The 26644-nt window shown below is 54.7% G+C and overlaps 1 protein-coding gene across 2 annotated transcripts; it reads right to left on the bottom strand.

Annotated features, from left to right (window-relative positions):
- Positions 1-601: 601 nt before the first annotated feature.
- Positions 602-25470, bottom strand: WDR5 (WD repeat domain 5). 2 transcript variants are annotated; one of them, XM_030818140.1, is made up of 14 exons: positions 24993-25470; positions 20899-21037; positions 19894-20002; positions 19139-19212; positions 18690-18779; positions 18305-18394; positions 18008-18091; positions 12432-12487; positions 8457-8503; positions 5963-6038; positions 5131-5164; positions 4737-4811; positions 3909-3996; positions 602-2608 (listed from the first exon to the last, which is right to left on the bottom strand). In XM_030818140.1, exons 2-14 carry the CDS (start codon positions 20977-20979, stop codon positions 2508-2510), a joined length of 1005 nt encoding a protein of 334 aa, XP_030674000.1. In that variant the 5' UTR covers positions 20980-21037; positions 24993-25470; the 3' UTR covers positions 602-2507. The 2 variants fall into 2 exon arrangements, with proteins under 2 accessions (XP_030674000.1, XP_030673999.1); XM_030818139.1 differs by lacking the exon at positions 24993-25470 and adding an exon at positions 24635-24901.
- Positions 25471-26644: the final 1174 nt, after the last annotated feature.

Here is a 26644-nt window from a genome sequence, read left to right as displayed (position 1 = left end):
GCAACAGAGCAAGACCCCATCTCAAAAAAAAAAAAAAAAAAAAAAAAAAGCAGGGGGTTGGAGAACTTTTTTGGTATGAAAATGGCATTGTGGTAATAATGCTTCTGGAGACTTATTCTGAGATACCACGCGCTCACCTCTTACATGGTAGAATGTCTGGGATTTGTACTGAAATAACAGGAGGAGCCAATGAACAACAATGAAGTTCCTGCAGCAGGGACAGGAACCTGGGGGCGCCGTGCTCTTCACATCTGAAAGCTCCTGTTAGTTTGTAACGCATACCCTGGAAGATACTCCCCAGCATGGTGGTGGCAGCAGGACTTTGGAGGACCTCTCCTCATCCATGCCTACCTGCCTAACAGTCAGTAATTAGCACACAGGTATATACCTAAGAGTGGAAAAACCAATACAAAATACATAGAATAATTAGCACAAATAGATGACTTTCCTAAGGTTACTGTAAAAACCCAGGACTGTCCTGCGGGGCACACTAGCTCACCAGACACCACCCCCACCACCGGGGACAAAGCCCCAGGGCGGCCGCCCTCCCACCCCACAGAGACAGCTACGTTTTAAGTTAAGAAATTCTCACAAGACTAAATTAGAAGACATGAAAATTTTTATTTTCAAAAAGAATGTATTTTTACATAAATCTACAACAGAATTCAAATGTAGAAAAAATAAACTATATTCAGGGATACAGCGCTCAGCACAGCACACCCCCTCCCCGGAGTGGGCCGTACTCCCAGAACAAGACTGAAGGGGCCTCGCCAGCCCCAGGACCCCCACAGCAGGGCAGTCACAGGCTGCCACGCGGAGCTCCCCGTGTCTGTCACAACAGACTGCAAATGTGAGGCGCCCAGACCCTGAGCGTCGAAGACAAAAACCAACCCATTTTCACTGTGGCAACTCACTTCTTAGTGCAGGTCACTCATCCGTACACCTCATCGGAAACAGAGGGGCAGGGGAAACCACAGGACATCCATCTCCAGATGCCTCAGATAATCCCCTCCTCACCCCTGCCACTCAAGGACCCCCAGGACAGCCCACCTGACAAACCCCCCCTTCCTCCCTGGGCTGGTGCAACCAAAAATCTGCAGGATTCACCCAGGACTCCAGGCCCTGAGAGAGGCAGAGCTGGCTGGGCTCCGGGGCCGGGGCCCTCCATAGACCCAGGACCCAAGCTGGCTTCCCAGAGCATCACAGCCCCAAAGCCCTGCCCCGTGGGACCTGTGCCCTCGGCCACCCTGCTCCGCGCTGTGTGGCAACCCTCACCACAACTGTCTCCAAGGGCAGGTTCAGGTTTCAGCCTCGCTCCCCAGAGGCTCCCGCTCGGCCTCTGCTGTAAACTGCCGTGCAGGTGAGCACCGGGAAGCCGCACTGCCAGGAGCAGAGGCAGGTGGGCAGGTGGGTGAGGGCTCCGGCAGGGATGGCGAGGCTCGCGCTTAGCACCCAACCCCTTGAGGAGGCCGAGGGGCAGCACTGGCCCTGCAGCCCTCATAGGGCACGAGTCCCACTGGCATCTGACCTGGAGTGAGGGACTCGGGGAGCCTTCCCATGCCACAGGCGTCCCCCACATCCCAACGGGAGTCCATCAGGAGCTTGGCTCCTTTGCAACTAAGAACCTCCCCACCCCCGCTCCTCCCCCAGCAACACTGAACAATGAACCTAGGGAGGAAGGCGTCTTCAGAGAGCAGGTGCAGCCAGCCTCAGCACCTTCTTTCCGAAAAAACCTTCCGCCCTCTTGCCCCAGGGGAGCCTTTCTCCAAGAAAGCCACATGGAGACGAGCTTCACAAGGACGCACTTGCCACAACCATTCACAAAACCCCACCTTTTATTACAGTCTGCGGTGCTGCTTGTTGCAGGGACACTGAGACAAACGGGAGCATCGTGTGCGATGACCGTGCTATCGGCGTGTGGGCCACAAGCTCCCAAGACACAAATGGCTCTTTACACGGAAAACAACCACACAATGCTGTTTTCCAGAAAGACAAAAATACACTAGGAACAGCTACTGGTGGGAATGGAGGAGTCAGGGCCCTGGACCAGGGCATCTACGCAGCACAGAATGGGGCGGCTGGCGTGGACCAAAGGGGAGGCCAGCTGGCAGGGCCACGGTGGTGGTGACAGGCCACAGCGTGCACTGGGTCATGGAATATCAAAAAGATACAGAACGTTTACTGAAAAAACACAACGCATGTTAAATTGAACTTCACCCTTCTGTAATAAAAAATTAAAAACTTTTGTTGACTCTGTTTGAACACAATAGACTAGGAACTCTTCCCTAGACAGTGTTAGAATTGGCAAGAAATGTCACCAGCAACTTTTAGAACTTTCCGGTGGTCCACACCTTCCACTCAGCCAAATCTTCTTCAAAGAGGAGGCTCAAATCAGGCCCTGTCCTGACCCCCAGGTGCAGATCCGGGGGACCACCTCCAAGACACCCTGTTTCTTGCCAATCCGGGTCAACTTCCTGACAGTCTCTCGAGGGCAGGAGCAAAGGGACTTAGCAGTCACTCTTCCACAGTTTAATTGTTTTGTCATTTTCTAGTGCAGCAGAGGCGATGATGTTTTCTGTTGGGTGACAAGCTGTTGAGATCACGACATCTGAAAACAAAGACACAGTCAGAACCAGAGCCATCCCTGCGCCTGGGTCGGGGGCGCCATCCCACACTGAGCTCCACCTTTCTCCAGAAACGTGGATAGCGCCTGCCCGCCACCTGGGAGGTCACAGGACAAGCACCCACTGCCCACCCTCGATACAGGGAGCCCAGGGGAGGGGAACGAGGGGACAGCAGCCGGTATCAGGGCAACAAAGCCGGTTGGGGGACAGGGGCAGGAGGCCACAGGGAGTGCCAGCCCTGCCTGCAGACCAGGAGCCCCACACGCCCCCACCAGCAGCAGCTCGGCACCCACAAGGAGGAACGTGGCAGCAGGACTGGCTCAGAGGCTGGCGCGCACAAGGAATGCAGTCAGACCCCTCACAGTCCTCAGTCCTTTATTGACAACGTCCCTCTTTTCCTCGGACCCTGAGCCGCCCACTCCCACCGCCTCCCCCCAATGCTAAGCCCCAGAGCACCCCACAGGGCTGGCTCTGTCACAGCAAGGACAAGTCCACCACCCAAGCAGGGCGGTCAGATCTAACAGGCTGGTGGTGCAAGGTCGGCCACATCAAAGTGTTTACAGCTTCTACGTAGACCAAAGGAACCCCAGAACGCCGGCGAGGACCCGGGGGAAAGGCCCAGGCCTGCCATGGAGCATGAGCACTGACCCCAGGCTGGGTGAAGCTGCTTGCATGGAGGGAGAAGCAGCGCCTCCCCAGATTTCCACGAGGGCTCGAACCCCCTGCTCTCGATGGCTCCATGAGACGTGGAAATGCAGGGCCAGAGGGTGAGGAAGCAGCGGCGGCTGCAGAGGGCAGCCGGGACCCACAGAGGGGGCAACCCCAGGTCGCTTGGGAACCAGCACCGCCGTGAGCCCACCAGGCCTGCATGCAGCTGGGGGTCTCTCTGGGACAGGGAACAGGTATCCGAAAGGAGCCAGAGCCTCTAGAATGGGGCAGCGATGACCTCACTGTCCCCGGCCCAGGAAACACAGCTCGCCGTGAAGTGGGACAGGCTGTACCCACCTAAAGTCCCACAGCCACACACACCTTCCGGACCAGAATGCCTGGCAGAACAGGGAGAAACAGGGTTCAAGCCAGGAGCCCTGGGTCTGAGTCGGCAGCGCAGTGACCAGCTCCATGCCTTGGGCAAGAGCTCTTAGGAGCGGCTCCTCAATGGGGCCAGCAGAGGGCTGAGGTGGGAAGGGGAAGACGACGGCACCCTACAGGCAGACCACGCTTCACCTGCGCTAACTGTCCTCACATCAACAGGCAGCCAGTGACTGCAGGAGCGCAGGTCCTCACCTGTGTGGCCTTGTAGTTTCTGTACAATCTCTTTTGTCTGAAGGTTCCAGATGTAAACAAGGTTATCCTCTGAGCCAGACACAATCCACTAGGTAACAACAAGCAGGGAAAACAGGGCAAGGAAAAGCAGGTCAGAGCTCGTGCACGTGGAAGGGACAGAATCTCCAGTTATGCCCTGCCCCACGCCCACCCCGCTGGTGGCTGCCTCGCTGAACTCAACCAAAAAGCCCTGCCTGCCCTCCAGCCAGGCCTGAGGCTTCCTCTCCCAGTGGGGACAGCCCCGCCTGCTCTACCCCAGCACTGGCCTCGCTCACAGAAGCCAGGCACCTGCCTGCCCCAGAAGAGGCTTCCAGGATGGAAGATGCTTCTCAGGTCCCCCTTTTCTGAGTCTGTGTGTCACACACATGCTGCCCGAGAGTCACCCCGGTCTAAGACAGGAGCATCGAGACCAGTGTGGGTGGGCGGGAAAACACACTCCCCTCCCTGCTGAAGCCAGCGCCCGACAGCCTCGGAGCCAGTGCACCCACCCGCGGACACCCTGAGCACACAGAACTCCACCTGTTGGGTCCCAACGCCCTCGGAAGGTGTCGGCCAAGCACTGGCAGCAGAGCCCGACAACAGGCTGCCTGCCTCCGTTAAGGAGATGGACCTAGAAACAGACGGGACAAGGTGTCCCCGGTACTTGGCGCAGCGCACTTTGGTTGAAATGGAAATTCATTTTGTGGGCACGGAAAAGCGTCTCTGAGTATAAAGCAACCTGTATCAGGCATGACCTCTCGGGAGAGTAAGCTGGGAACGGGTGAGACGCTTCAAGGTTCTGAGACTCACCTTCCCGCCAGTAACAGAGAAATTGGCAAATATACAGTATTTCTCATTCTTGTGGCCAGTGTACGTCTTCAGGCACTGAAACAGGAGGGGACAGGCTGGTCACAGAGTCATGGTTCCCCTTGATTTTGCTTAATTCTACGTTCTAAGCAAGGCGTTTCACCACTCACTACACTTATTTCTGAAAAGTACAAGTACCAAACCCACACAATCGAAGATTTAACTTGCAGACTGCCACCCTACAAATACCCAATTCTCTCAGGAATTCACACCAAACCCAGTGGAGATAGCTCTCTGAGCTCCTCTCCTTTGTCATCACTGGGGCCAGCTCTGTCCCCACCACAGGCCATGACCCAGGGACGGCGCACAATGGGGGTCCAAGCCTGCGGGAGCTCACCTTCCCCTTGCTGTAGTCCCAGAGCTTCAGAGTGCTGCAAGACAGAGAGAGGGGTGAGGCGGCACATCTGGAGGTGTCCTTCTGTCCCCACGCCCAACTCTGCAGCCACTACGTCACAGCCACCATCAGTGCCAGGTGTAAATGCCAGCGGGGCTGGAACCCCCTTCCCCATCAGGGTGAGGGGCCCCTCAGGCTCAAAGTCCAGTGACTTGGCGTCTGAGAGCACAGTGTGAGAGCTGCAAGTATTTGTAGTTCCAAGAGAGACTTTAACAGGAAGCTGATGGGTGTTACTGTCCCTGACTCAGGTCATCCTCAAAAGGGTGAGGAAGTCCTCTTGGTTCTGGAAACATCCAGAACAGGTTTTACCACCCAACTACACAGCCCTCAGAGGATTGGGGCCCAGGTTCGGACCCACAGGGCTGAGGGTGCACACGTGGGAAAGCTGGAGCTTAGAGAACAGCCCAGGAGAGCAGTGGCTTTGTGAGACGTAAAATCAAGGCACTCAGAGGTCAGAAAGAGAAAGGGCCTTGGAGGCCCCTGGACCACCCACTCCTTCATGCAGGATGGCTAGGCCTGCCCCGGCCACAGTCACTCAACCAGAAAACCGACCCTAAATCCTCCTTTAGTTGGACCTGAGGTTCAGCCTCGGGAAGGGATGGGCAGGGGCCTGCCCTCCGACCTAACAGGCCACTGCCCAGAAGCTGAAGCTCCACCAGGAGCCTGCGTCCCGTGCCAAGCCCACAACATGCTCTCCAAAGGCTCACACTGGCAAGCAGGTGTCTCTGGCTGGGGAGGCCACACGCTCGCCCCTGCGGTCCCACACAGTACTCACTTGTCTAGCGTGGCGGCCAGGATGTATTTGCCGTTCGGGGAGAACTTCACAAAAGACACTGGGGGGTTGTCATCATCTGCAATAAAAATGGACAGGTGACACGGGGCGGGCGCTGACAGCTGGGCAGGGACAGGAGGTGGGACCCGCTCCCCGTCCCCCACGTGCAACATCTGAGTGAGGTCGGCCACCACCACCAGTGCCAGCACCACCACCCCTCGGTGCCCCGAAGGGTGGCCTTGCCACGCACAGCAGCTGTGAGCAGGTTCTTGACACCTCAAGACCATGGGCCCGGGGGCCCCTTGACACCAGGACTTTAGGAGTACAGGCCTCCTGGGGCACCGGGCCATGGGCACTCTCAGGAATCGCCTGCCTCACAGGGGACGGATAAGGTTGGCGAATGCCCACCTCAACAGAGGGACACCATCACCAGCAGCACAGAGGGCTGGGAAATGACCTCAGAAATTCTCCTTTAAGAATTTATCGACGCAAGGGGCATTCGCGCCCACAGAACCCATCTGTTTGTTGTCACACCCACAGCTAATGCCCCAGGCCTATCAGCTGGACCCCGCAGCCCTGGGGGCAGAGCAGAGCCACTCTTTCTCACACAGCTGAAAAAGAGTCAGGGTTCCCAGAAGCTGTCGATGTACAGGTCAGAGTTTTCAGGACACGGCAACCCCATAACCCTCACAACTGGAGGAAGGCGTCTCCTCTCACCCGAGTGAGGAGGAAGGAATCTCAAGGAAGGTGTGTCCTGGTGCAGGCCCCACCCCTGGGCCCCATCAGAGACCCCCCCGCCCACCCTCAAGCGTGTGCACGCGCTGGTGTGTCCCGAGCACCGGGAAGGACACGGCCCTCAGCATTACCACCACGGGGACGCCTGGCCTCGCCAGGCACGTGGCATCTCCACTCCCTCAGCCCGGTCACATACACTGAAAAGGCACGGGAGACGCTGTGAGGCCACGCGGTCCCTCCCTCAGGGGCATACCACATCACACCGCCAGGCAGGCCGAGGTCACAGTGAGGGCCGGGGGGCCAGGCTCCCCTAACACAGCTGATGGCAAGTGTGTCCGCATGCCTAACCCAGGCTGCCTGGGCAGAGCCTCACAAGAGAATGTACACATCAGCCGACCTGTCTCAGTGAAGTCCAGAAGAGTCTAACTTGCTAGACCTGAGGAGACGCCAATGGGAAAACTGCTATGCAGCGACCCCTCTGTCCCCACCCTGGGCTGAGAGGCGCCCAAAACTACCCGTGCCCAGGCTGGAATCCCAGTCCCTGCACCTGCTTGCTGCGGAGCTTTGGGCTAGTGAATGAGTCTCTATGCAGGATGAGGACAACACCCCTCCCCACAGGTGGCCCATTCAGGGGACACCAAGTGTGATGTGATCCCGATCAGGAGAGATGCATGGCAAAAGGCTGGCCCCACAAGGCAGGAAGCTACAAAGTCCGCTGTGGCAAGGGGACTCATGCTGAAGCCCAGGCCTCCAGAGCCTCAGAGGTGAGTGTACTGGAGATGGGGCCTTCAAAGAGGGCGACAGAGTGAAAATGAGGCCCAAGGGTGGTGTCCTTACAAGAGGACATTTGGACACACAGAGGCACCAGGGACACCGGTGTGAAGCCAGGGTAAGGCAGCGTCTATAAGCCAAGAAGAGGCCTCCTCGATCCTGACTGCAGCCTCCTGGACTGCAGGGAAACACATTGCTGCCGCAGATAGCCTCCCAGTCTGTGGGGCTTGGTCTCAGCTAGGCCAGCAGGCTACGACAGACTAGGGAGAAGAAGAGCACAAACAGGGTGCCTCCCTACACAGGGGTCCATTCCCCCATCCTCACCACCCAGCTCCCTCCTCAAGGTACGCCCCATCCCACACATCTGGCCTAGGCTTCTTAAACACAAACACTCCCCGGATGAAACCCTTCCACTCCTTTCTGCAGGCTCTGCAAGGGGCGGCTGGGAACCCCGAGCCGTCACAGACCCTCAGGCCACACCCTGCCCAGCACCTGGCCTTCCCATCCAGGCCACACCATGTCCCTCCTTCCTCTCCTCCCACCGAGGCATGGAGACCTCTGGCCTGTCCTCCGTGCCCCCAGGGCACCTCAATCCACCTCTGCAGCACCCCCAGCAGATGGGCAGGTGCTCAGCCTGTCACTCAAGGAATGATCCAAGAGGCTGGCACAACAGCAGGGGCCCGAAGCCAGGAGGCGATGGGGGTGCCCAGAAGACGCTAGTGAGCAGCTGGAGTGAGGCCCGACAGCACAGGTGGAGGGGCCCCAGACTGACCAAAAGAAAGGCCACGGCAGGAAAACTTCACCAGAAGGAGCAACAGGGCCAGCGGGCGGTCAGAGGGAGCTAGCGGAACGGTCAGACAAGGAGGAAGGTTCCTCCTTCAGGGGCAGACCCAGGGCAGAGGAGGGAAGAAGAGCTGGTGAAGAACAGAGGCAGGGACCCAGCAGGGGAGGCCTCCCCACAGACCCAGCCTCCACACAGAGCCACACTCACCGATAAGCGTCTTCAGGCACTGGCCCGAGGCGGTGTCCCAGATGCGACTTCGAAGCAAAGAGAACAAAAAAGTGTAAGCAGACAAGTTACGATCTGATGCGGCCTGCTGGGAGTCAGATCTAAGTTTTAGGACTAGCACGCTTTTCCCTATCTTTTTTTAAAAGTTATGCTTCACCTGTTTAACAGTCATTCTCTTCTATTCTAGGGACAAAGACTAAACACTGTCCATACAAACATCAACAGTCCACACACACTACACACGTGCCAACTATGTGTGGGGTACCTCTGGATCTCTCCTACACAAGCCACGGTTTACCCCTAACACAGAGGGGGAAGCCTGTTGCTCTCTCCATTCTCCCTGGCCAAGGAGAGGGGGAGTGGCAGCCCAGTGCTGCTCGCAGGCTCTGCCCACGCTCATGCAAACACATGCAAGCAATGAGAGGGCTTCTTTCAAAACAAAAATGTAAGAGTATTGTAAGCAGTCTCCTGGACTATTCCCAGAAGGGACGAGCCAGGCATTTACATTGTTCCAATTTCGGGGTTTCTGTGATTTCTGCCAATACAGACGCATTCTGGAAGTAGAGCCCACTATGTTAGCACCCACAATTCTACTGCACAGATGCCAGCAGCGGGGCACAGGCTCGGGGCAGACGTGGACAAACCATTCCCCAGGCACGAGACCCCCTGGCCGCCATGCACGGTCCCTCCCATCTCTCACCCATGCAGAAGCCGCCTCTGGGAGGGCCCCGGAGCTCTCTGCTCTGCACACCCACCTCCTGTTCTGCCCACACTTCAATAATCCCGGGACGAGACCACACTGGACCTCAGACACTTCACCCAGGGTTTTCAAACCCAGAAGCAGCAACTCTCCTCCCAACTCTGCATCTTCTCAATTCTCTCAGCAACAGCTCCATCCTGCTGCCCCATGGATCTCAAATTCATGTCCTCTAGCTCCGCAATCACTGCGGGAGGGCCTCTCCGGAGCCGCCTCATCTCCTAACCCTCAAGACCTAACCCCGGTGTGTCCTTTCAGTTCCGTTTCTCATTTCCTGCATGGGTCCTGCTCTTTCTCGCTAGCCGCATTCCTAAACATCTTAGCATTTTTGTCACTGTTAAAATGGAAACATTTTCCCCATCTTCTAACTGGCAATTCCTAGTATACAGAAAAACAGTCAATTTTCAAGCACTGATGGCACTAAACGTGAGATCACACCACGTAGCCAGCAGGGCTGGGGGTTCCAGGCCCAGACTCCAGAGCTAACACGGGGTCTGGGTCCTGCACTGACCAACTGAGAGACCGTCGTAAGTGTCCCTGCCTGAAAAACAAGGCTGACAGTACCCATGTCACAGGGTTAAATGGGTATTTGAAAAGCAGTGTTGGTGGCTTTTAAATATTTTAAAACATGCAAACATATCTACAAAAATGTGTATCTCTATTCAATTTTCATAGGACTATTTTTTCATTTTCTTACACTAACTAGAAACTCCCAACAATGCTGAGTAACATGGGAACCAGGCACACCTGTCCCACTTCTGATTTTCAGAGATCGTTTTAGCGTGTCACCACGTGAAAATTATTAGTTACCAGTAAGTAGTCAACAATACTGCTCTATCTTAGGCCGGGCGCGCTGGCTCACGCTTGTAATCCCAGCATTTTGGAAGGCTGAGGCGGGTGGATCACGGGGTCAGGAGATCGAGACCACGGTGAAACCCCGTCTCTACTAAAAATACAAAAAAATTAGCCGGGCGTGGTGGCGGGCGCCTGTAGTCCCAGCTACTCAGAAAGGCTGAGGCAGGAGAATGGCGTGAACCCGGGAGGCGGAGCTTGCAGTGAGCCGAGATTGCGCCACTGCACTCCAGCCTGGGCGACAGAGCGAGACTCCGTCTCAAAAAAAAAAAAAAAAAAATACTGCTCTATCTTGCTGAAGGGTTGGCTGCTGGAAATTATCAATCAGGCACCTTTTTGACCTCTACGAATTAATAACAGGGACATTTAACACCTTGAATCTGTTGGTAGAATTAGATAATAGGTTTCCTGATGTTTACATTATAATCCTTTCATTATTCAATAATGAATGAATTACTTGGCTGTGGGAATTCCTTTCTGTGCACGGTAGGCTCAGGAGGCTGCTACTTCCTCTGGAATCCTGGCATCAACGTTCACCAGTGAGTTGCCCTCTGTGGTCTTCCTCTGGGACCAGCAATCAAGACTTAGGTAGCAAGGTCATGCTAAATCCAAAAAAATGAACCAGGGAGCTCCCTCCCGTCTGTGGTCTGGAATCGTTTGGATAAGCTTCGATGTTCGCTATTTAACTGGATTCAGATATAAAGTCACAGGGAATTATGTTCTTTTTAGGCCTTCAATCCCCTTTTCCAGCCTCTTCAGCGGTGACTGGTCCTTAAGGCACCATGCCCGGGGCCCCTTTAAGAGCTGTGGCCGACCTCGCTGCTGGCAGAGCAGTGGCACTGCTCAGCCTGGACGGAGCCTTCTGACTCCCGCTTCCTCCCCCTGCAGTGCTTCCACCCACCTCCTAGTTCTCATCTGGCTTATTTTGCTTTTTCCATTATAAGACTTAAAAGGTTTTCATTACTAGCCTCATGAAAGAACACATCTTATATCATCTGTATTTTCATTTGTTTCCCATTTCCCTCCTAATTTCCTTGGTATCCTTTTTCCGATTTCTTCAGAAAGTTCTTAGAGCCAGGTCCATGAGTAATTCTGAGACTGTCCCGTGCTCACTTCCCTGTTGGTGACACACACACAGAGGGGCCGGGAGGGTGGCACCAGAGAGGCCCTGACAGCTCCACACTTCCCCATAGCTCACCCTGTGCACCCCTTCCCTCTGGCTGTTCCTGAATTGTATCCTTTATAAGAAGCTGGTAAATGGTCAAGTGTAAACGATGGCTTTAACCGTGGAGACTACTGGCCAATGTGGGGCTCCAGATGACCTCATTTTTGCCACAGCACATCCCAGTGACCTCAGCCCCAAACGCCATCACAGTGCTGCAACTGCAGCTTGAACCTCACGAGACGATGGCCCAGAAGCGTGTGCTGTAAAGCCCATGGGAGGCCGGTGGTTGGGTGCAACTCGACTGTGACCCTCTCCCACCAGACCCGTCTTCTCAAGACTGATGGGGGGTCATGCATGGCGACTACAGACTGTGACCCCCTGGAATCCCCACGCCAACAGTCACCGGGGAGTCACACTGGGAAACAGGTTTCGAGTGTGTGTGTCCACCTCAGGGTTCCCTGCAGGAAGTCCTAGTAAGATCTTCAATTCCGCCAGTGGCTGCCACCGTCCCACTCCTCTCTAGTGACCAATCTGAACAGCTTATGATGTGTCCGCCCCACACCCAAAACACAACCCAAACACTCCACTCCCCCAACTCGCTTCCATCAGACATTTCGCTGAGTTAACCTCTACTTCTCTACTTCCCTTGTTTCTCCTGAGGAGTGCTGGACACAGATTACCAAGTCCAAGCACTACAAACGCCTGCTGAGATCTAGGTGGGCTTTCCCTGTCACTCTTCCTCCTGCCCTTCTCTATGCTGCCATCTGCTCGGGTTCACCTGCCCGGGATGGTGATGCGTCCTCACTGGGCAAGACAGCATCACTCAGCATCCTCCCAGAACAGCACAACTTTCACCTCAAGGGGTCCAAACACCCATTTTCCACGAGCGTGTGAACAGCACATGTCAGTGTCTACACGGAGCTCAAGTCTGATGGAAGAGGCCCTCCCTGACCCATCCTAACAAGGACATCTTCCCAGGCATGCCGCCCCACCACTGTGCTGCCAACCTCAAAACTGCACTGCGTTATCTGCTAACACGTCTGCGGCATGGCCAGAAGAGAAGCTTCGGAAATTAAGGAATTGGGTCTTTTGTCACTGCTGTACCCCCAGATGCAGGAATGGTGCAAGAGCTGGCCCTTAGTTAAGTACTCATTGCTTAATGAAGTAAAATGTTTTCACTTACCAAAGACCATCATAGCTACTTGAAACTATCAAGGATCCATCACGATTAAAATGAACCTAAGAATTAAGGAGAGGGAGAAGAGACAAAAACTTACTTTCAAGTCACGGACACGACTGCTTCTTACCTGATCTCAAAAACAAAAAACACTGAGTTATGTTTTTTTGTTTGTTTTCAGAAAGAGTCTTGCTCTGTCACCCAGGCTGGGGTGCAATCTCAGCTCACTGCAACCTCTGATTCCCGGGTTTAAGCGATTCTCGTGCCTCAGCCTCCCGAGTAGCTGGGATTACAGGCGCACACCACCACGTCCAGCTAACTTTTTTATACTTTTTTTTTTTAGTAGAGACAGGGTTTCGCCATGTTGGCCAGCCTGGTCTTGAACTCCTGACCTCAAGTGATCCACCCGCCTCGGCTTCCCAAACTGCGAGATTACAGACGTGAGGCACCGCACCCACCCTTCTTTTTTTCTTAATAAGAGAAACAGGGTCTCCCTATCTTGCCCAGGCTGGTCTCGAACTCCTGAGCTCACACGATCCTCCCACCTTGGTCTTCCAAAGTGCTGGGAGTACAGGCATGAACCACTGCACCCAGCCAAGGATAAGCCTTCTCACAAGCAAACAGCACCTTTGGAAACTGTCTTGTCTCAGGCTATGGATGCCGGTACATTTCCTGGGTGAAATTAAGCCACACAAGGAAGCCGTGGTTTAATGATTCGGGGATGGGACTGAGGTTGTCTGCTTCTACTGTCTAGACTGGAGTATCCCAGCCTTGGCACCACTGACATCTTAGACCAGACTCTTCCGGGGGGGACAGGGTGGTGCTGCCCCTGTGCAGTGGCAACCTTTTCCTTTGCTCACTAGATGCCTATAGCTGTGATAACCAAAAATGTCTCCAGACATTGCCATGTGTCCCCAGAGGCAAATCCACACATATCAAAGGCACCCGTGAGCTACTACGGCAGAGACTGCTAGGCCCCATCCCCAAGGCTTCTGATTTGACCAGTCCAGGTGGGGGAGTCCAAGAACATAAATTGCGAACAGGTTCGCGGGGCATGCTGCCTGCTGCTGCACGCCCGGAGAAGCACTAAGCTAGACTCTACAAGAGCCTGCCAGCCACACATGTAATTTTAATTGTTCTAGAAGCTACATTAGAAAAGCTTAAAAGACAAGTGAAATTACTTTGATTATGTGTAACCCAATGTATCTAAAATATTATTTCAACACAATCAACACAAAAAGTTATTACAAGACACTTTCTTTTTTTGTGCCAGGTCTCTGAAATCTGCAGGTACCTCACACAGCCCTGAGCTCTGGGCCATCATGTGGCTGGCAGCCTCTATGCTGGGCATGCTGGGTGCTACGGCCCTATGTTCTCCAGCAGACACAGAGGGGTGAGTACCTGTTTCTGCTCTGACAGGGTGCTCTCACCGTGCCAGCTGCTTAACTGTAACCATCTGGCTGGCAGCCTCTCAAAGTACTTTTCTAACTCACAGTGATCCATCTAACCACATTCATCCCTACCTTTAAATGTGCAAAACAGTCTCCTATTGAGACGATTACGACGGATGTAACAGTAACAAGACAAAACAAGTCCCCAAAACTCACAAGGCCAACTCCATGCTTTGCTTTGTTCAGCTTCTTAACCACATCCAAATACCACCCACTGGTAAACATGGCCCAGCTCTGCCATTCCACCCACATTCAGGTGCAAGGGGCAATACAGCCCATCCCCTGCACTCCAGCAGAAGGCTGCCAGAAAAGTGAAGTGCGAAGAAGCAGATAAGGGAGACTGGGCGCGGTGGCTTACACCTGTAAACCCAGCACTTTAGGAAATCGAGGGGGGCGGATCACTTGAGGCCAGGAATTCGAGACCAGCCTGGCCAACATGGTGAAATCTTGTCTCTACAAAAAAATACAAAACTTAACCAGGTGTGGTGGCATGAACCTGTAGTCCCGGCTACGCAGGGGGGCTGAGGCAGGAGAATCACTTTAACCCAGGAGGCGGAGGTTGCAGTGAGCTAAGATCGTGCCACTGTACTCCAACCTGGGCGACAGTGAGACCCTGTCTCAAAAAAAAAAAAACACCCAGCACTTTGGGAGGCCGAGGCGGGTGGATCCTGAGGTTAAGAGATCGAGACCATCCCGGCTAACACGGTGAAACCCCGTCTCTACTAAAAATACAAAAAAAATTAACCAGGCGTGGTGGCAGGCGTCTGTAGTCCCAGCTACTCGGGAGGCTGAGGCAGGAAAATGGCATGAACCTGGGAGGCAGAGCTTGCAGTGAGCCGAGATCGTGCCACTGCACTCCAGCCTGGGCGACAGAGCAAAACTCCGTCTCTAAATAAATAAATAAATAATTTTTAAAAAAAAAGAAAGAAAGAAGGCAATCAGCCACAATCCAGCAGGGGATGGCAAGGCCCCTAGCCAAGGAGCACTCCAAGTGGGCAGACAAGCAGTAGCAGAAGCTCCAGGGCAGGAAAAACACAGGTCCCGGGTGCAAGGAGGGCGCAAGCGCTGTGGATGACGGGGGTCGGCAGCGGCCCTCAGCCGAGGAGCCCTGGCCAGAGAGGGCAAACCCTGGACAGAGAGGGGACAGGGATGGGGGGCAGTTAGCAGGGGGCTACATGCCTCAAAGTCTCTAAAGCTCCAAAATGTACCTGTCAAAAAGCTAAACACATATCCTGACTACTGCATTTCCCCTCCAAAGCCATCCTACACAAACTGCCACAGACGCAAACAGGATGCTCACTGCACTCCTTTTTGTTAAAGTGAGAATTACACATAAGCACTCACTGAGAGGTGACTGGCAGAGTCCTTGCTCACACAGCAGGCCCACACCAGCAGTCTAAGGGCATAGATGTGTGCAGACATCAAAGGTGCCCTAGGACGGGCGCAGTGGCTCACGCCTGTAATCCCAGCACTTTGGGAGGACCAGGCGGGCTGATCACTTGAGGTCAGGAGATCGAGACCAGCCTGGCCAACATGGTGAAATGCTGTCTCTACTAAAAATACAAAAATTAGCCAGTCGTGGTAGTGGGTGCCTGTAATCCCAGCTACTCGGGAGGCTGAGGCAGGAGAATCTCTTGAACCCAGGAGGCAGAGGCTGCAGTGAGCCAAGATCGCACCACTGCACTCCAGCCTGGGCAACAGAGTAAGACTCCGCCTCAAAAAAAAACAAAAAACAAAGCCCCACAAACCTCTCTGCAGTGGAGACGGCTACGGAGCAGCAGCTGTGGAGTGGAGACAGCTATGGAGCAGCAGCTGTGGTGCGGTACCAGTTATTTAAAGGACAGGAGTGAGCTACCCTGGAAAATATGCGCCTAAAAAAGCAAAGTAGAAGAACACAGAGGGACCGACTCCACCTCCTGGCAGCTGACCCCAGGGGTGGCTCAGGGAATTCATTTTCTACTTCCTACATTTGCTCACCTTTGCAGTTTTTTTAAGACATGGGGTCTCACTCTATCACCCAGGCTGGAGTGCAGTGGTACCATCTTGTTCACTGCGGCCTTAAACTCCTGGGCCCAAGCAATCCTCCCACCCTGTCCTCCCAAGCAGCTGGGACCACACGTGTGCACCACTACACCTGGCTAATTTTTTGCTTTTTGTATAGAGACGGGGTCTCACTATGTTGTCCAGGCTAGTCTCAAACTCCTGGTCTCATGGGATCCTCCTGCCTCAGCCACCCAAAGTGCTGGAATTACAGGTGGGAGCCATGGCACCCAACCTGTTTTTGTTTTTTTATGAGCAAACGTTACTTTTGTAGGAAAAAAGGACTTTTAAAATCCTACTTATCACCTGCGAGTCCCACCTGCACTATCTTTGGCCTCTAGGATGCTAACAGAATTCTTTCTTCCAACTCAAAGGCCACCAGCGAACCCCTTTCTCAGGTTACTTCACAAGTGTTCATTTGTCAGCCCCAGTCTGAAGGTCAGCTCTGCTGACTGTGACCCAAGGTGTCCTGAAGGGCAGCAGCTGGCACCAAGGGGCTGGGCCCGCGAGCACACAGCCACAAGCACAGGACCACGTGGTGCCACCCCCACAGCAGACAGCCTCCCTGCAGCAGTGACACTGGGCCCGCGAGGGCCTTGTGGCCCAGCTATGTGCAGGGCTCCGACCCCACAGCCCTGCCCCGGCCTGACACACTATCCATCCGGTCAGTATCAGGGCTTCGCCTGCCATCTCACTCAGGCAAAGCCTTGCAAGGGTAAAAATGCTTAAACCCATCCACCGCCAAGATGACACAAAGTGAAAGGCACACGGGCGGGCAGCATGGGACAAACACTGCATCCACCCTTCCTTCCACTTCTCAACGAAGGGCAGGCTTGGCTGAGAAACTACCTCAGGCACTTTGTTAACAAAAGAACCTTCTGGCCACTTTGTGAAATGGAGCGGTTTATGATACTGCATAGTTTAACTCTCGGCCATTTGTTCTTGGTTTTTGTTTTTGGTTTTTGTTTTTTTAAGACAGAGTTTCGGCCAGGCGCAGTGGCTCACGCTTGTAATCCCAGCACTTTGGGTGGCCGAGGCAGGCGGATCACGAGGTGAGGAGATCGAGACCACGGTGAAACCCCATCTCTACTAAAAATACAAAAAATTAGCCGGGCATGGTGGCGGGCACCTGTAGTCCTAGCTACTCGGAGAGGCTGAGGCAGAAGAATGGCGTGAACCCAGGAGGCGGAGCTTGCAGTGAGCCAAGATTGCGCCACTGCACTCCAGCCTGGGCAACAGTGCAAGACTCCGTCTCAAAACAAACAAACAAACAAACAAAAAAGACAGTTTCACTCTTGTCACCTAGGCAGTGGTGCCATCTCGGCTCACTGCAACCTCCACCTCCCAGGTTCAAGCGATTCTCCGGCCTCAGCCTCCCCAGGAGCTGGGATTACAGGGGCGCGCCACCACGTCCGGCTGATTTTTTTATTTTTAGTAGAGATGGGGTTTCACCACGTTGGCCAGGCTGGTCTCAAACTTCTGACCTCAAGTGATCCACCCGCCTCGGCCTCCCAAAGTGCTGGGATTACAGGCATGAGCCACCATGCCTGGCCTCTCGGTCATTTGGTTTGCACAATGGCATGGCAACAGCAAAATGGCAGGATGTGTTCCTGTGCAAAGCCCATTCTCCAGAGAACTCCAGTTTCCAATGGTTCCCACCAGGACTGGGTCATCCCCACCCACCCCGTCCATCAAAGCTAACTCCACTCAAAACTCACACTTCACCTATGCTCCCACCACTCCCAGTGCCCTTCCCAGCCTGGCTGCCCTTCCTGTCCCGTGCATCAGTTCAGGGTACACTACCTCCTGAACGCCTGTGGCCACTGCCCCCAAGTCTGCACAAAGAGTCCCTTGGTGCTCATCACAGGGCACCCCACTGACACCTCACCACCTCCTCGCCATCCCTCCACTGCACACAGGACTCATCTCCCAAGCCTCCAACCTGATTGCTCTAGACTGTGGCATGACAGCAGGAATCAGCTAGGCCCAGGCCATGTCCAGGCTTACGCCCCTCAGGGAGACAGCTGGCCACATCCGATGTCAGAGGGACGCAGTACCGGACACCACCCCATCTGTGTCAGAGGGACTTACAGCCGAGACTGGATCCGAGTGAGCTGGCAAAGTCTTGAGGCACTTCCCTGTTTTCACATCCCATATCCTCACACTTTCGTCAAACTGAACACAAAAGAGATGACAGTGATTTTACAGATAGGAGAGGGGACAAACCTCCCCAGAACCTAAGACCTGCCATCAGCCCATCCTCCCCACAAACAGTACGGAAAGGACTCGGGGCCCACCTGCCTTCTCCATGGTGGCTATAAGCAAATTCAACAGCCTTCCCACATCCGACACCACCTCCCCTAGGGAAGACACCCCAGCCACACTTACGGATCCTGAGACAATAAGGTTGGACTGGGGATTGAAGTTACAGCAAAAGACATAATTACTGTGTCCCTTCAGGGTTTTCAGACACTTTCCCTAAAACAGAGTATTATTAGTATTATTCCAGTGCTTATGTCCCCCAAACATAAGCATCGGGTCACACTCATCAATGCCTCACAGCTCAGAGCATGCCTGATGCCCCACCAGTGACTGGCTATTCCCCGGAGTCAACTCGGCCTCCCCTACCCGTCCCCACCCTATGCCCCTGCAGCCAGTCTTCCCTGGAGAGGAGCACTGAGTCTTGCTTACTGAGCGGTCAACTCAGTTCCCGCCACCTACCCCATGCCCTGCAGCCCGTCTCCCCTGGAGAGAAGCGCTGAGTGTCACTTACCGAGCTCACGTCCCATATCTTCAAGGTTTTGTCATCTGAGGCGGAAACAAGAAGGTTAGAATCTGACGACCAGGCTACATCGGATATTCCCTTGGGGAGAAAAAACAGGGTCAGTAACTTGACAAGACAAAATAGGACCAGTCGGCAAAAGGTCAAAATCCCAAACATTGCCACTGCCCTCAGGAAATCGTCCCACTAGCGTTAACCTTACAAAAGACACACGGCCCAGGAGGAAAACAGCAGGCTTTCTGCAGCTCTGCCAGCCCCACAGACATTCCTCCATGGAAGTCAAACATATTTGCATTAAAAGTTCAAGATGCAAATAACTATTAAAAAACAACAGGGAAAACTTAAACCTGAACCCACAGCTCTCGAAGCAGCCCTGATCCCTTGATCACTAGAGCCACCCTGTTCAACAGTCAACTTCACCGCACAGGGCTGAAACCTACCAGCTTGTGACCAGATATGGTTTTCTCAAATTTCCCATCATACGCGCCCCAAATTTTAATGAGTTTATCAGCAGCTGAAAGAAAACAAAAGGATCTGAGGCTAAGAGCAGGACACAGTTGTCCAGTCATCCAGAGTCCAAAGTCTGAGCTTTTCCCACATGAGCCCCAGGTGATGAGCACGAACCACATGGCTCAGAACCCATTCAGCATGGCCACGTGCCTGAGAGGGCCAGTCCCCTTCCCCTCCCTCCCAGGGCCCACAGGCAATTTCTTTTCTTTCTTCTTTTGTTTTTCTTTTTTTGAGACGGAGTCTCGCTCTCTCGCCCAGGCTGTAGTGCAGTGGCATGATCTCGGCTCACTGCAACCTCCACCTCCCAGGTTCAAGCGATTCTCCTGCCTCAGCCTCCCGAGTAGCTGGGACTACAGGCATGTGCCACCACGCCAGGCTAATTTTTTTTTTTTGTATTTTTAGTAGAGACGGGGTTTCACCATATTGGCCAGGCTGGTCTTGACCGCCTGACCTCGTGATCCGCCTGCCTCCGCCTCCCAAAGTGCTGAGATTACAGGCGTGAGCCACCACACCCGGCCCCCATGGGCAATTTCAACCAGCACTGAGGTCACAGTTCCAGGAGGAGACACGCCTGCCTGCTACGGCCCCCCAGCGGTAGGTGAGGAAGCAAGCCATCCCCTCGCCGGTTTTTTGTCTGCAGCTCAGACCACCTCTCCCAGCAGCTAAGGGCCTCAGTGCTACGTACATGAACTTGCCAGCCACTCTCCATTCGGGCTGAATTTCACGGAGGACACTGCTTTGGTGTGGCCAGCAAGGGTGAACTTTAGAGCATAGTTTGGCTTCACGGGCGTAGGCTGTGGGAGAGACCAGTTAGCAAAAAGTCACCACCACTGTGCGTTCCACCCGTGACCAGTTTGGATTTTGACTCCCACCATTTAATTTCAGCTCAGATCTTTAGGGCTCCAAATCCACATGCCCAGTGCCTTCCACCAATCTCTATATGGACAGTACCTTTCAAGTGGAACACATCTGAATCTGAGCCCACTACTTCCCCATAAGACCTCCTCTTCTGTAGTCTCCAAACTCAGTCCCAACAGCACCAGCCGAGCCAGAAACATCTGAGGCCCCCTCAATCCACCTCATCCCCCCACCTCAATCTCACCTCTGATCCTGCTACAGCACAGGAGGCCCCCACCAGCTCATCCCCCCACCTCAATCCCACCTCTGATCCTGCTACAGCACAGGAGGCCCCCACCAGCTCATCACCCCACCTCAATCCCACCTCTGATCCTGCTACAGCACAGGAGGCCCCCACCAGCTCATCACCCCACCTTAATCCCACCTCTGATCCTGCAACAGTACAGGAGGCCCCCACTCCAGCCTTGGTCCAGCGCCCCCCACCCCACCCCACCCCAACACACCTGACGCCCTGTTCCCTTTGCTAAAGGGCGTCAGATTGTAGCCGGGGTGGGGGCAACTATGAAGAGATGTTTTCTGGGTCCTACAGAGACTCTTACAATCAGGACCAAGAATCTGTATTTTTGATAACAGCCTCCCTCCTCCAGGTGACAGATTTGGGATCCCTGACACAGCAGGCAACAAGCATTTGCTAGATATGTGGTCAGTAAATAAAAATTAGCAGTGACATTTAACTGAGTAGGGAAGACAAGGCTTATGAGCTTGAAATGTTCCCGAGAATCTGTAAGCGTATTGCCCCCGGAAGGCGCCCAAGGGGCCCCTGGGCACGCACCTTGCTCTGAGTGGCGGATGACGAAGGGGTCGGCTGTGCTCTGGCAGCCTCGGTCTCCGGCTTCTTCTCCTCCGTCGCCATGGCTCTGACACTGGCCGCACAGGAGATGCGGATGGAGGGACCCGGTGACAGAGGGAGTCTGTTGAGCGAGATGCAGAACAGGGAGCCAAGAAACAAACCATATTTTTAAAAATTGATTTCCAGGAAAAAGGATGAAAAGAAAAACATTTGACTACCATATTGAGCCCTGTAGCAAACAAACCATTCCAAATTGAAGACCCTATTAATTCCCCTAAGTCCCTGCTAATACTTTCCAGCTGCTCCACTGATACCCCCATCCTCTCCCCTTTTGTCATCATAATGAAAGACCCCACCCTCAAGGGCGCTTCTTATTTTGTTATCCAGAAGTCTGTAGGAATGCAGCAGTTTGTGCAAACAAAATGCAGTTTTCTTCAAAGAGCCCTGGACACATTAAAAAAAGAACAGCAAAAGGTTTCCTGACAGAAAGCTAACACACCAAGTGACAGAAGACTGAGCTTCAGGGTGTAGAAGTTTGGGAGTATATCCAAGTCCTAAAATGCACCCCAAGTGACGCGATCACGTTCACAGCCATGTTTGAAAACACAAGCGCAGGCACCCAGTGGCCTACGCCTCATGGGTGGGCTCCAGTGCCTCCATGCACAGGCTGCAGGCGCGAGGCTGCCTTCCAGAATGCTAACAGCTCACAGGGTTCGCGCGCTCAGTGAGGAGCTACAAAACACAGAGATGAGAGCAAGCCAGAGCCAGCTCTGCCTGCTGGAATTTCCACATCCTGCCTTCTGGAAAAGCAGCCTCAAGTACACCAACGATATTCTAAGAGGAAGACTCACACTGCAGGGGAATGAAAAAGACTGCAGTTCAATCGGTTTCACCTTGACAAGGAAAATTACCCCAAATCTGTACAGTAAGCAGCTAGTTTCCTCTACCATGGGAATAGATTCATTACTTGAAAACATCTCATAAAAGCACAACAGGTTACTCGGAAAGGAGGGACAGCATTATTAAAAGGGAAAGCCACTGAGACATACTTGCAAATACCAATGGCCATCGCAATCCCGGAAGCTAGCCCTACCATCAATCTAATGAGTTTACACACTGTAAATTCTAGCTTGGAACTGAAATCTTGCACAGGCTGCTTGTAACACTAACGCAAAATGGAAGGCATCAAAAAGCATGTCTCAAAGTCTTCATCCAAGAGGAAGGCAGAGAAATTACAACACCCACTTTGCAGAGAACAGGTGTGGCCACGGCTCCATTTCACCTGCAGCAAAGATTCCCTGCGCAAAGATGGATCACGCTGCATCTAGGGCCGAGTACCGTACAAGAGTGGGGGAGGGGAGGGGCAGGCCCTGTAGCACTGCCCAGGGGACAAAGTGCCAGTACAAAACCGGTCCTCGGTAAATGCCAGCTACATGGTGCTTGTCATTAGTGCAACCTGGCCATGCCAATTTAACCCAACTGCTGCCTTTTCCTTGGCAGGCTGGACAAATACAGGGAGAGAGAGGAACTAAGGAAATCCAAGCAAAAAGCTGCAAAGTCCACTGCAAAGGTCCTAGCGTGAGACAGCCAGGCCAGGGAAAGAGCTGAGTGAAGTGTGGCCATGCCCTACCCAAGTGAAACACCAGAGGAACAGAAGGTGAAACAGGCAGCTCAGAAGGCCGAGCAGCTCTTGTCAGCATCAACTCACTTAGGTGAGTCTAGATGCCTGGAAACATCCTCAGGGGAGGAACAACAGATAGGCGGTCTTACAAAAAAGGTGCCCAGCCCCTCCCAGCTCAAGCCCAACCTGCCCCACCCTTTGGGCTCAAAAAACATGAACATGTAAAAGAAACAAACAAAACAACCTTAACTTGATTTTTAAGAATATGATGGCTGGGCACGGTGGCTGATGCCTGTAATCTCAGCACTTTGGGAGGCTGAGGCGGGCGGATCACGAGGTCAGGAAGTTCAAGACCAGCCTGACCAACATGGACAAATCCCGTCCCTACTAAAAATACAAAAATTAGCCGGGTGTGGTGGCCAGTCCCTGTAATCTCAGCTACTCGGGAGGCTGAGGCAGAAGAATCACTTGAAACTGGAAGGCAGAGGTAGCAGTGAACCAAGATTGCGCCACTGCACTCCAGCCTGGGCCAAAGAGCAAAACTCCGTCGGGGGGTGGGGGGAATACAATTTCTTGACCCAACACACCCACCAAGTTTCTACATCGGTTGAGTCTAGGCTTGGCGTTTTTGGTTTTTTTTTTTTTGAGACACAGTCCAAAGATTCCAGGTGCACGATCTGAGCTCACTACAACCTCCACCTTCCGGGTTCAAGTAATTCTTGTGCCTCAGCCTCCAGTTTAGCCGGGATTACAGGCGCGTACCACCGCGCCCGGCTAATTTTTTGTATTTTTAGTAGAGACGGAGTTTCGCCATGTTGCCCAGGCTAGTCTCGAACTCCTGAGCTCAGGCAATCCACCCGCCTCAGCCTCCCAAAGTGCTAGGATTACAGGCGTGAACCACCGCGCCGGGCCAAGGCTTGGCATTTTCATGAACACCCAGGTGTCTCTGTGGAACAATCATTTTGAGGGAACAGGAATGCTGGAGACTTGATCTTGAGGAAAGCGGGGGCCAAGGTTACAGGCATGGTGATGAGGAGTTGGCCCCTAAACCAGGTGCTGCCTGGCTCCTCCTAGCAGCCACTGCTTTTCATCCAGGTAAGCCTGACCACCTGAAGCCCAGCAACCAAACCTCAGTATGCCCTCCTGGACTGCATGGCACAGGCCGATTCTGAGTCCCTCAGTCCCTGAGGTGGAGCCCAGGAATCTGCCTGTGGCATGCAGTCAGAAGAGCATACTGTGTGCAAAGATAGGAATTAATCTGCATCTTAAACACCAGCCAAGTGGCCGGCCCAATGGAGGTGGGAACCTGGCTCTCCCTATCTCAGATCCTGGACAGGCTCCTGCCTGGGTCCTTCGCTTACCTGTCTTCCCCACCGGCTAGCACAGCACCCGCCCAAGTCACAGATTAAACTAGCATTTGAGGAGATGAGTAAACGGACCTGGGTGAGTGGAAACTTGCAAGCGAGACAGCAAGGAGTGTCATTAGCGATGTAACAAGCCGACCTCAGTTTGGTCTGGCTCAAAATGGCTCTCGCAGACCGGCCACGACAGGTCTGCGGCCCCGCGCGAGGAGGCACGGTGGGCCCACCGTTCAGCACCGAGGACCTGCAACCCAGGACCCCACCTAGCGAGCTGCAGCCTGGCTGCCTCGGGTTGGGGTGAGCGGCGGGAGCGGGCTGGGGGCGTTTCTACGAGGAGGGGAACGCACCACGTCCACAGACTGAGTGGCTTGGTGGGTCTGGGGTCCTTCCCTGAATGGGGCAGTGGAAGGAGAGGGGCGATGTGAGGCCGGGGACGCCGCCTGCGGGAAAGAGGCCCCAGTGCCGGCGCTTTGGCCTTGTCAGCGGCCCGCCGGGGAGGCGGAGGTGAGGGTGCGAGTGGGGGCGGACCGGGTGGAGGGGCCTGCGCGCGGCCGTCCACCGAGGGGTCGGGACGGGGGTCCCGGGAGGGGCCGCTGCAGCGGGAGCAGCGCCCGGGGCTGGGCCTGGCCCGAGGCCCGGCGGGGAACACGTGCGGCGGCCGGGTGCGGTTTGGGAGCTCCTGGCGCCGCCCCGCTGCCCGCCTCGTGTTCCCTGGGCCGGGCGGCTGCCCGCTTACCTGCCGGGCCGCGGCGGCGGGGCCGGGCGCTCGGGGCGTCGCGTCAGCCGCCGCCTGGGCGGGAGCGCGGACTTGGCTCGACGAGGCGGCAGCTCGGGCGGGCGCCAGGCGGCGGGGGCTCAGTGCGCGTGCGCGAGGGGAGGGGGCGGTGTCCAGAGGGCGGGGCGAGCGCACAAAGCCGTCCTCTCGGAGGAGCGCTACGGGCAGCGACAGCGGCCAGAATGCCTCGGGCCGGCCCAACGCTTTAAAGGGACAGCACGGGGCGCGCGCTTCCCGCTTAAAAGCTTTAATCCCCGAATTTGGCTGGTGCAGGCCCTTCTAATGCACTTCCTAAAAACTGAAGTATAATAATACATACAGGAAAGTGCTAGTGTGCCCTCGCGTTTCCACAGACAGCACGCCCTGCACACAGACACAAGCGGCCCTCCGGGACCTGCGCAGGTGGTGTCGCCCGGCGTTGTCTCCGGAGTCGATTCGGGCCGGGGCACCTCCCCGGGCGACCAAGCCCCTTCTTGATCATCGCTGGTACGGATGAGAGCGGCAGTGGGCATTTGGAAAGCACCTGGAGCCGCGCCCAGGCGCAGTGCCCCCATGTGGCCTCCCACCCCGGGCGGGCAGGACGATTCCTGCCCATTTGGAAGATCAGGAACCTGCGCGTTCACAGGGTTCGGAAGCCCGGGCTGCGCCTTCCCGCGGGGCCAGCTGCCGGGCTGGGGGCTCTTCCCGCCTCTGCATGCACAGAGCCCGCGGTACACGAACCTGTTCCCCGCCAGCCCCGCGGACTGGCAGAGCCGCTCTGGAGTCACCCGCGCCCGCTCCGCAGTGCGCAAACTCACTTCGCAGCGGGCTCTCTGGGGGCCAGCCCTTCCCTCCTGGGCGGGCATTTTCACCTCCAGGTACAAGGGGGTGGTCCCCAGAGGAGGACTCAGGGGCTTAAGGAGAAGCTGAGGCCCGGTCCTCTGGCCTCAACGACTGTACATTCTCGCCGCCTGCTTCACTTCTTAGAGCCTTGGAGGTAGGCACGGCCTCCCTATCCCCTCAGCTAGGCCTGTGGGTAGAATAACATACAGTCCCTTATTCTCCAATTAAAAATGGGAACACAGAACATGACACAGGAACCCATGCAAACAAAGGGACAGAGCATTTGAAATAAAAATGCCAAGGAGGGCGAGGTGAGCGGTTGTCAGAGAGGAACCGGAAGACTGGCAGATGGTCTGGAGTCCCCTTCCCAGTAAGGACACAGAGAAGGCAGGGTCCCTGTCTGGTCCTTCAGGGCTCCATACGGATCTGTGTGCCCAAGAGGCCTGATCCCTTGGGCCAGGTGCCCTGGAGCATGGAGTAGTGACAGTCACAGGTTAGCAAACCCAGTTCGGATGAAGAAGCGCATCTCTATCTCCGTCCACCTGGCCGCCTGGGCCGGAATCCCGAGCCCGTGACACGCTGCTCTCCCTCCACCCCGCCTCAGCTCTCAGATCGTCCACTTCTCTCCCTCCCCACCCCAGCCCTATCTCCCACCTGCGTCTTTTCTAAACCTCCAGACAGAGAAACTCCTAAAAATCCAGCTCTGATCTGTCACTCCCCAATTTAAAACTCAGAACCAGCCTCCCACTGCCCTCAATTCCCTAATTCCCACTGCTCAATTCGGCTAAAGTGCTTACCAGACCCCGCCTCCTCTTCCAATCTAGCACCGCCTCCCAAACTGCAGTCCTGGTTCCAGCCCCAAAACAAAAGTATTTCCAGTCCTTCAGCCCTCCAGGCAAAGTAAGATAAGGGGCTGAACCCCAGAACCCTCAGAACTCAAACCAAGTTCCCAGCTTGCACTTCCAGGTGAATTAGTCTCACCACCCCACCCCACCCCCAGGAGATAGAGCCTTCTAGTAAAAATGAGAAAATCCGGCCGGGCGCGGTGGCTCACGCCTGTAATCCCAGCACTTTGGGAGGCTGAGGCGAGTGGATCACCTGAGGTTGGGATCACCTGAGTCTGAGGCTGAGGCAGGAGAATCGCTTGAA

The sequence above is a fragment of the Nomascus leucogenys genome, chromosome 8 (assembly GCF_006542625.1).
Source record: "Nomascus leucogenys isolate Asia chromosome 8, Asia_NLE_v1, whole genome shotgun sequence".
Lineage (NCBI taxonomy): Eukaryota > Metazoa > Chordata > Mammalia > Primates > Hylobatidae > Nomascus > Nomascus leucogenys.
This window is presented reverse-complemented; position numbering and strand designations above follow the sequence as displayed.